The sequence below is a fragment of the Rosa chinensis genome, chromosome 4 (genome assembly GCF_002994745.2).
Source record: "Rosa chinensis cultivar Old Blush chromosome 4, RchiOBHm-V2, whole genome shotgun sequence".
NCBI lineage: Eukaryota > Viridiplantae > Streptophyta > Magnoliopsida > Rosales > Rosaceae > Rosa > Rosa chinensis.
The window spans coordinates 42,306,023-42,316,664 of NC_037091.1; the positions used below are offsets into that span (position 1 = coordinate 42,306,023).

Here is a 10,642-nt window from a genome sequence, read left to right on the forward strand (position 1 = left end):
CTTCTAGGCTGAGCCACTGGAGGATGGTGAGGTTCAGTTACTTGACCAGTTACGTGGTCAGTTACTTGACCAGGGACAGTTACATGGTCAGTGACATGGGCAGTGACTTGACCAGGCACAGTTACTTGGTCAGTGACATGGTTAGTGACATGGGCAGTGACTTGACCAGGCACAGTTACTTGGTCAGTGACATGGGCAGTGACTTGATCAGTGACATGGTCAGTGACTTGGTCAGTGACATGATCAGTTACTTGGCCAGTTACTCGACCAGGTACAGTTACTTGGTCAGTGACATGGTCAGTTACGTGACCAGTGACATGATCAGTTATATCTTGTTCTAAAGGCAATGCTACACTTATATTCTTATCTGACACAATTTCCTCAAAATCTGAGGTTAAATCCTCAAGGTTTGTATTGTGAACTTTTTCACTTAGAAACTTTACTTGATGTGTTTCAAAATTCTAGGTGAATGATGAGCAGAATATAATTTATAGCCTTTAGATTTATCTGGATAACCTATAAAATAGCAACTAACAGTTTTGGGGTCAAGTTTATTCAAGCTTGGATTATAAATCCTAGCTTCTGCATGACATCCCCAAACATGACAGTGATGAAGACTAGGTTTCCTGCCACACCAAAGCTCAAAAGCAGTATTTTCTATGGCTTTGCTAGGTGTCCTATTGCAAATATAATTTGCAGTTTTTAAAGCCTCACCCCACAGAAATTTAGGCAAACCAGTTGTACACATCATACATCTAACCATGTTCAAAAGAGTCCTATTCTTTCTCTCTGCAACACCATTCTGTTGTGGATTATAGGGTGTTGTGTATTGAGCTTTAATTCCATTGTCTTGCAAAAACAAGGCAAATGGACCCTTTTGTTGGCCGGATTCAGTGTACTTTCCATAGAACTCTCCCCCTCTATCTGACCTCACTGTTTTGATTTTCTTTTCCAGTTGATTTTCTACCTCAGACTTAAAGATTTGAAAGGCTTTCAATGCTTGTGCCTTTTCTGAAAGTAGATAAATATAACTGTATCTAGAAAAGTCATCAATGAATGTGATAAAATACACATTCCCACAGATAGTTTGATGCCTAAATGGTCCACATATATCAGTGTGTATGAGTTCTAATAAATTTTGGCTTCTATATGCAGTCTTCTTTCTAGTATTAGTTATTTTTCCCTTAAAGCATTCAACACAGTCTGTTAGATCAGAAAAATCAAGTTCATTTAGGATGTTGTTTTTCACCAAAATTTTCAGTCTCTCTTTTGAAACATGGCCGAGTCTTCTATGCCATAAAAATGCAGACTTTTCATTTAGTTTGGTTCTTTTAACACCTGTTAAAGTGTTAGTACTGTTTGTGTTATTTTCAACAAGTAAAATTTCTTGTTGAGCCATTGAACAATTTAACTGTAAATAATCATTCATAATAACACCAGAACCAATTTGAACAGAATTTTTAGAAATAAGAATTCCATTACTATCCTTAACAAGTCTACAACCAGATTTTACTAAAAGAGAAACCGAAACCAAATTCCTTCTCATGGAAGGTACATAAAAAACATTGTCCAAAACTAACAATTTTCCTAATCCTAAATCGAGCTTTAAGGTTCCAATAGCCTTGACTGCCACTCTCATGCCATTGCCTACACACAGGTTCACTTCATCACTTTTTGGGATTCTCCTCCTTATGAATCCCTGCAAAGAATTAGTAATATGAATAGGTGAGCCTGAATCTATCCACCAAGACTGTGGTTCAACATTTATAAGATTAATTTCTAAAGAAAAAACTGTATTAGAAAAAATCTTACCCTTTTTGGCTAACCAATTTTTATAGCCAGTGCAGTCATTTTTCATGTGTCCTACTCTTTTGCAAAAGTAGCACTTGAACCTAAATGGCCTATTTTCCTTGGCCACTGCAGCTGTTGAACTCTTAGTTATGGCTTTGATAGGCTTGAGCTTATTTTGGGGCTTTTTCCTTTTAGACTTCTCAATGAGGTTAATGGTTGTAGCAGGTTCCTTTTCTTCCTTGATCCTAGATTCTTCATCCACACAGATGGATATATGTTCATCTAGAGTCCAGTTTCCCTTTTGAGAGTTGTAACTGGTCCTAAGATGACTAAAACTGTTAGGCAAGGAATGTAGTGCATAATGCACTACCTGCTCATCCCTAACCCCCATCAAGAGCTCCCTGAGTCTGCCATTTATATTGATCATCTTCATAATATGCTCTCTAACTCCCCCTGAACCCATGTACTTCAAATCATGAAACTCCTTGGTTAGCCTAGCAGCTTCTGCCTTTTCACTTTCTTTAAACTTAGCACCTATGAGTTCCAAAAAATCTGATGCTAGCTCAGGTTCTTCTATACTTCCGCTGACAGTCTTGGACATAGAGGTACGAATGAGGTTCTTAGCCATTCTATTGGATCTATGCCACTTCTTGTAAAGATCAGTTTCCTTCTTAGTGCTCTTTTCAGTTAACTCTTCAGGTTTGTCCTCAGTGAAGCAATAGTCTATGTTCTCATGCATTCCCATATAGTTCTCTACAGAATCTAGCCAAGCTCTATAGTTGGTTCCAGTTAGCATCAAGACACTGTTCAAGTTCATGTAAGAGTTACCTAAGGAGCAAAACAAAAATTCGTGTGAGTTCTCAATTTGTAAAGAAAATAACTTTAAATTTTCTGTGTTTTATTTAGCTTTAAGCAACCAAAACAAGAACATACAGAAAACCTAAACAATCCATACTTGCATTCATATCAGTCCATAACCAAAAATAATGTTAAGCAACACTTTTGAGCAGAAGCAAAACATCCTGGAGTTCTTTATCAATATACCATGTTCAATGAAAACAAGTTATCCAAAGAAATTTATCCACATCTTTAGACAGAAGAAAATTTCTAAGTATCCATATTTATTTTCATCAAGCACACATATTGCTGTTTTGTATTCTAAAACCATACTTGACCACTTCTTTGGAAGATAAAACTGAAGCATAGTTTTAAAACACAAAACACAATTTCAGTTTTGTTACTCGATCAGTTACATGGTCAGTGACCTGACCAGTTACGTGGTCAGTGACCTGACCAGTTACATGGTCAGTGACATGACCAGTTACATGGTCAGTGACCTGACCAGTTACATGGTCAGTGACCTGATCATTGTTTTCTGCCAACATCAATGAAGAATGCTTTGTGCATCATAATCACTTATGCCAACAGAAAACCACAAAACTCATGAGCTTTTAACTTTATATTCTACCCAGATTCATCCTTGTAAGAAAATTAAGCTCTCGTATCTGTCAATTTTAATTGTGTAAACAAATTCTGGGAGATTTTTGTTCTTCATGCAATTTTACACAATCACAGATACAATACCATATCATCAATCAATTCATCATGCATATTCAAGCACAATCAAAATTGTTTCGATTCCAAGAAACCACAGAACAATCAAGAAATTGTAAATTTCATCCGGTCACCATCTACTCTAACCTAACGCACGCCGGGAATGCAACTAGTGCTCTTGAGCACAATCAAAATTCAATTATCATGCTATGAATCGAAATCAATTTCCATAGAAAAACCTGTTTTTGCTTTTTCCCCAATTTGCTGCTAAAAATCACAGCGGAAGCGTGAATTTGATAATTAACCAGATGCAGCAATCGACTTAAGTAACTTACTTTGATCAGTTACATGACCAGTTACATGGTCAGTTACTTGACCCGTAAAGCAAAAACCTTTTTTTTTTTTTTTTTTTTTTTTTTTTTGTATTTGTTTTGCAAAACCCTAAAATGATTTTGATATATGTGAGCCTATGCTCTGATACCAATTGTTAAAAAACCATATACATGCTCACAATATATGCACACAATCATAAAAGGGATTAAGGCTTACCTTCAGCAATCACTGGCATGGATTCCATCTTATGCTGCAAACACGAACACTGAATATGGCCTTCTGTTACTTACCAACTTGCTTCTCAATGGACAGAACAATATGCAAAACGTCGGTAGTGATCAGGGACCAATTCATCTGTATATATAGGAGACTTAACCCTCAAGAAGATTCCCATTAAAGCTATCCATATCAGTTTAGGTTTCCTAGTTAGATTCTTAATGTAACACTTCATTGTAATCTTTCTTGCAGACTAAGAATAGGATTACTTACCTTAATGAATAGATACACTGCTTCATTAAGTTACAAGTATTGATTTACTGTTTGTATCCATGTTAAACTAGGATTGATATTAAGCTAATCATCAATTACTTTATGATGATATGTGTTATGTCCATATTTGATCTTACAAAGATCAGATGAAGCTGAGTGGTTGAAGATCCAGTCACAGTAGTTCAATCACCTCTCCCATGTATGGGTTATTTGCTGTGTTTCGTTGAAGATAAAGTGATCATGATAGTGGAGAAATATACTTCAGGCTTTAAGGAAGACCTGCAGTGCAATAAAAATATAAAATAAAATATATCAATACCCTGTTTGATTGATAGTCAATTCCTCGATTGCCATTTGCATTATAATTCCTTACTGATTTAAATTTACGTAACTTTTCTTTCTACAATTTTACGATGATAGGATTTGTTTTAGCTGCATCTAGAGTTATCTTAAACCAGTGGTGCAGTGACTTGATAAAGAAGTTTCCCCAACATTTTTTTCTTCATTCGTTTATGACACTTAATAAACTTGGCATTTATATACAAGCCTGCTATGATGATTTCTTGATTACTTTTTTTTTCAATTTATATTCATAAGTTGTGTGTCATTGTAACCTTTTATACTTTCTTTGTATCATGTGTTTTTTTTAGGGTTTTCTCTTAGCAAGTCACTTCTCTCTAATGGAGTTGTCCAGTCCACTCTTGCCTCCCTAAATAATTTTTTCCATAAGAACCAGCTATGAGAATGAGAAGTATCAACCTAAATTGGCAGCTATGCAAACAAACATGCACTGAGGACAACCGACAACAGTGGCTGACTTCTTATTTTCCAAAGGTAGAGTGTAATTTGTGTTTGTTCTTGTTCCCTTTATCACTTCCTTCTAGTTAATTAACTTATCGGTTATCCTCATGTCTTGTGCCCTATTATTTCTTTTGGATTAATTCCAGTTTACCTACCTGAACTTTCACCCATTCTTCATGTTAGTCCCTGAACTTCTAATTTCATCAAGACTATCCCTGAACTCCCAATTTCCATCAGCCGTGTCCAATTTTCAAAGCTCCATCCAATTTAAACGTTAAATCTGATGCCAGGGTCCACTGTAAGGGCTAGAATGGTCATTTCAAGACAAAAAAATATCAGAACAAAAAAATATATCATCTTCTTCCTTCAATCCCACTTCGACCTCTTCTCTCTCCTCTCTGACCCGATCTAACCTCGATTTCCATTTCACCTCCCTCCACCCCCTCACTGAAAGACTCTAAACCCAAAATGGCGATTCTGAAGGAAAAAGAAAAGAAAGTTGAATGGGTTCACGATTCTAACAATGAAGGCCTCGGTGAGAGAATGGATGGTGGGGATGGCGAGGCCGGCAATCTAGAAGATTAGGATTCGGGAGGTGAGGAGATTGACGAAGGGGATGCGGGGGTTGGCGGAGGTCGATAGTGATCGGAGGGCAAGGATTGCTGACGCCCTGCCTTAGCCCTTGGAGTACACCGCCTGCAGCCACCACGCGAAGACATCACAGGTCCACCGTGGTACTCGGCGACCTTCGTCGATTTCCGGTCATCTCTTCAACACACCTTCATCAGCAACATTTTCAGATCAATTAGAACCTGAAAACCTAGAAGTTTGATCACGAACCGACACCGGAAAACCCAAGCATGCACTGTCGCCGGGCACTTTGGTATTCTTCAATCCCCGGTGAAAATCGAGCCACACCACAACCATATTTGGAGTAAGGATTGCACGAAGGACCAAAGCCCCAAAACCCCGACCATAGATCGGAACTCAGAGCTTTGCGCCGCTATCCCTGCAAAACGAGGCACACCTCCTTACTTCACCGCCATCACGCCAAAACCTCCGCTTGTCAACAACGATTTCAGACGTGCACGATTTGGTCAAGGATGCCCAACTCTCCTTGACGTCTCAGTCCAAAAAGGCAGAGTACTAGATCGATTTACTTTGGTCATTGCACCTTGATTCATCACTGTGATCAGAAGAACACTTACGCCGGGCTCGAGCACGAAATGGTTTCCAGAGTGGTGGAGAGCCTCGAGGTATACTAATTAAGCTACTCCGATATGGTATATTTCATACTGTGGATCAATCTGGTTTTACTTTTTACAATGGAGATTTTGGTTGTGGCTCAGATTCAATTCCAGCTTCATAAGGGATTGAATTTTCATCCGGGTTGTCTTCATTGTGATTGTTCTAGGAGTGGGTCGCTCTATTTTTATATCGTTTGGTTGCTTTGAATTGATTTTGCTAATGGAATTGTATAAAATCTGGGTTCTTGTTAGAATCTGGGATCATGTTGACATCTGAGTTCATGTTGGAATCTAAATTCATGTTGACGAAGTCAAAAGAAATTTATGTAGTCTTAGCAGCAAATTAAGTTCAAAGAACCCAACCGTGATTAACATGGCATGGGCATGAGAGGCAAAATAATCTAGAAATTGAAATCTTAAGCTTGTCTAGATCTGCCATGGTTTTCACCTTTGAGAAGATGTACAACAGTGTTAACCTTAAGGTTGTGCGGCTTAGGCATACCAAGAAAATTGAAGAGTTTTTTTTTTCGTTTTTTTCTTTGACAAGGGGTAGTATAGGAATTTAGCAATTCCATCTCTTGCCACGTCATCACTTAACGTTCAAATTGGACGGAGCTTTGAAAATTGGACACGGCTGATGGAAATTGAGAGTTCAGGGGTAGTCTTGATGAAATTGGAAGTTCAGGGACTAACATGAAGAATGGGTGAAAGTTCAGGTAGGTAAACTGGAATTAATCCATTTCTTTTCCTTTGTAAGTACTAGTTTTGTGATGGGGAAGTTCATCCTCTAGTATAAACAAAGAAGGCATTGATAAGGATGAACATTTTTTTTCTTATTTTGGGTTGAGGGAGAGATGTTCAATGGCAATTATTGCAGGTAAAATATCTGCCAGAACACTTTAGACTCTAAATCATTTTCAGATTTTAGACAATCGTGAATCCTCCTATAGTGATCTGAAAAACTACCTAACTCTGCTCCGTATGCCATTTACTTTGTTAAAACAACTAATGCACATTGGAGTTCTCTAAATCTTTCTCTAACTATCTAGATTAGTCTAGAACTTGTTCAAGTACTTGGTCTAGATTAATCCATAATGATCATGTAATCAAATGTCTAGAGAGTTCTAGTGTTGCTCACTAATGTGTGGTTATTAATTAACCACATGAGGAAAGTCAGTGAGCCAAGTCGGTTGACTTGGCCTATATATATGTACTAAGCTTTGTGCAATTATGAATGAATCATCAATTATCAAAACTCCTCTGTTTTATGTTCATACACCTCCTCTGTTTTTAACTCTTTAGCACCTCCTCTACTTCTAGTCCTAGCTCACCTAGCTCCTAAACATCTTTTCCTAAACACATTGTCCTAGCCCACTACTACTAAAGCTTCCGCACCAAATTCCAACAGTGGTATCAAAGCCACAAATTTTAACTTACTTACTAAAATTTTTCCCGGGGCTGGCTTTATAATTGTTTTGGCATCATTTGTAATTTCTCACCAGGCCTCTCTATCCTGCTCAAATGGAAGAACAGCTTAACTAGACCTGGTGCAAACTAAGTTCAGGTGCTTCGGTTCTCCATCTTATGCATGTATTCGTTTCATTGAATGTTATGTTGTCTCATGTTCTGTTTGATTCCTTTTATTTTCCCTCTTTTGATGGGTTTTTCTTTTTCTTCTCTTTCTTCATAGTCAAGTGTTTCATAAACTTTCAAGTATCAAGCATCTTGTAACTGAACTTAGCAAAATAGAATGTAACATCAGTTACCTTTTATTAGTTTCAGTTTTTCAACTATTCTCTGTATTTCCAATCTCTGCAATCATCTGCTTCCAAGTAGCACTTTGTGGTACAATATTGATTCACCTTTACATAATGATACCTTTCATTCATCTAAGGTAAATCCTTGAATAAGTTTTTCCTGTGCGAACTATTTCTTTTATGTCGACTTACTGCTTTCTTCTATGTTCGTTTGCATAAAATTTTTGATCGATCAGTTGGTTCTAGTCGGTTTGGGGAATCACATGGTTTTCTTTTTCTTTATTTTTTTATTATTTATTTTTGTTTTTCCCCTAATGTCCACTCTGACTCCTCTTCTTTCTTACTCAGATTGTCCCAAAGATCAAGAAATTGGAGCACCGAAAGCGATCTCAGGTGGCTGCTGTTTTGTTTGGCTCTTGCAAAGGCTGGTAACTTTGCCCTATATTGAGAACAAACTCCATCTGCATCTTGGATAAGCCCATTTAGTCAAGCATGCATGGTTTCTAGAACACTGCAAGTGAATGGTCAGAAAAAGTAAAAAAGTGAGATCTCGGAATTGCCAGGACCATAGGATAGCAAAATGTCAGTTTTGAAGTTGAGTACTGAAAATTTGAAATCGCCATGTCTTTCATATTACTCGGTATTCATAAAAGTTAATAGACAAGGCTAACTGGATCCAACTCCCTGGATTAATTGGCAGAAATATTGCTTGACAAAAGTAATCAAGGGATGGAAGATACATGCAGTGGTTATTTTGATAGTGTATCGATCAGTATTAGAATACTCCTTTCTGCAGAAGTGTCTAAACGTGAGAGCTTGAGGCGACATACAACTGAGCTTCAACATGTTTCAGGGATTCCTACTTCAACTCTTGAAATCAAGCGAGAAACAAGTGTTGGGAGATTTTGCTCATTATTCTCGAATGACAATGTCCCAGAAGATAGCATTTTCAAGGTTTGCGTGGCTTACAGTTATATGGGGCTGATATTGATGAGTTGTTGATTTCTGTTGGCTAGTTGATTGATCGAATTTTCAAGACAAAAATCACAGCTCTCCGCAAGTCTTTTGGCAAGCTCTGTAACCCGTAGTTATTGAGAATGTACGAACAGTACTGAAAATCTAAAGAAGTTCCCAGTGGGAGGGCAAAGCTTAATCAACTTGAGACATCTTCAGTTTCGATGATAATATGTAGTGGAAGTTCCTCCTGCAGTATTGGTGCAAATGACCCACCCAACTCTAGAATTGACTTATTTGGCTTGCGTGTACCAATCGAAAGGAGATGCATAATCTGGTACATACGTGTAATGGGGTCACTGTTTGACCACACCAAGTATATGACACCTCAATCAAAGCATTCGACCATCTTTTCCCTATTGCTTGCATAGTTGCATGTAATCTTCTCCCTCTTACATATGCTATCGGCTAGATTACTTAAGAAAATTCTACCGTGCTTTTTAGAGTATTGGGAAGCCGTAAAGTTAGCCACTATTTACTGTGTGACCCACGTATCTAACAGGGCAGAGTCGAGCGATCTCTCCCGGCCGAACGTCGCCGGCGTTGCTGCCGCTGCGTTCCGGCCCGGGAGGGGATGGTGATTCGGGCTAGTAGCATGTTTCTGTGGCAGCAGTTTGGTCCAGGGTTGGAGGATGGTGGCGGGATCTCGAAGTGGACGGATCGATCTCGATCTGTTCTTCTGGGATTAGGGATGAGGGCAAGAGTGGAGCAGCGCTGGGGTGGGGTTTGCCGGCGACGGGTGATGGCGTCATCGCTGCATTTGGGATCTGGGCAGCGGCTGGGCCTTCGATTTCGTACGTCTGCTGGGCATGGGGTGGATCTGCGTTGTGGCGCGGCGGTGCAGCAAGGTTTGGATGCAGCGCGGCTGTGTGGTGGTGTAAGGCGGCTGCTGGGTCCATGGGGGGAGTGGTGGTTGGGCCGGGCTTTTGCTTTGGGGCCTTGCTGGTGGTCTCTAATGTTTAATTATTTAGTTTCTCGTTGTTTTCTTTCCGTTGTTTTTGTGGTGAGTTGTTTTGATTTAGGTTTTTGGCATAGTTTAATAAGTCCCTACTCTTTCGAGCTAGGGTTCTGGTGTCTTGGTATGGTAGGTGTGTCTTGTTTTTCTCAGGAGTTCAATTCACTTTTTTGTGGTCAAAGTAATGGGGAGAAGCTCCTGCACATGGTCTGGCGGTTTTGGGTCATGGTGTTGAAAGGAGTCGCTTTCTTCTTGAGGTTGGCTGTGAGGATGTGCTTTGTTTCTTGGGTTAGCAGGGCTGAAGTGCTGTGGATATGGCGTTATTTCCGGGGACTATATGTTTTACTCTCGATGTTATTTTGTTGTCAATGTGGATGTCACTTGCTCTTGCACGTGGTCTGGTTGGTTTGGGACACGGTGTTGATGAAGGGGAAGTGGTTGTTTGTAATGTTGGCTTCAAGGTTTAATCGTGACTCTCGGAAGTGGTTTTATGGTGTAGCCCGAGTTGATGGGCGATTAGGGTGGTTAGGGGTTGGGCTCTTTTGGCTCATGGATGTCATTGTGGATGACGGACCCGTAACTGAGGTTGTTCTTAGGGAGGAGAGTGGGGAATTTATGTCCACCACCGGGTGTTCCCATTTGTAATCGTATTTTATGAAATAAAATGTTTCTTTCATTCTCAAAAAAAAAAAAAAAAAAAA

The 10,642-nt window shown here is 39.1% G+C and overlaps 1 protein-coding gene across 3 annotated transcripts; it reads left to right on the forward strand.

Annotated features, from left to right (window-relative positions):
* The first annotated feature begins 7,436 nt into the window (after nt 1-7,436).
* On the forward strand, nt 7,437-10,642 carry LOC121052434. Of its 3 annotated transcripts, none has more exons than XM_040517458.1 (2): nt 7,437-8,109; nt 8,321-10,642. In XM_040517458.1, the coding sequence occupies exon 2, from the start codon at nt 9,561-9,563 to the stop codon at nt 10,584-10,586; it is 1,026 nt and encodes a 341-aa protein (XP_040373392.1). In that variant the 5' UTR covers nt 7,437-8,109; nt 8,321-9,560; the 3' UTR covers nt 10,587-10,642. The 3 variants fall into 3 exon arrangements, with proteins under 3 accessions (XP_040373392.1, XP_040373391.1, XP_040373393.1); XM_040517457.1 differs by having other exon boundaries at nt 7,437-7,779; XM_040517459.1 differs by having other exon boundaries at nt 7,437-7,773.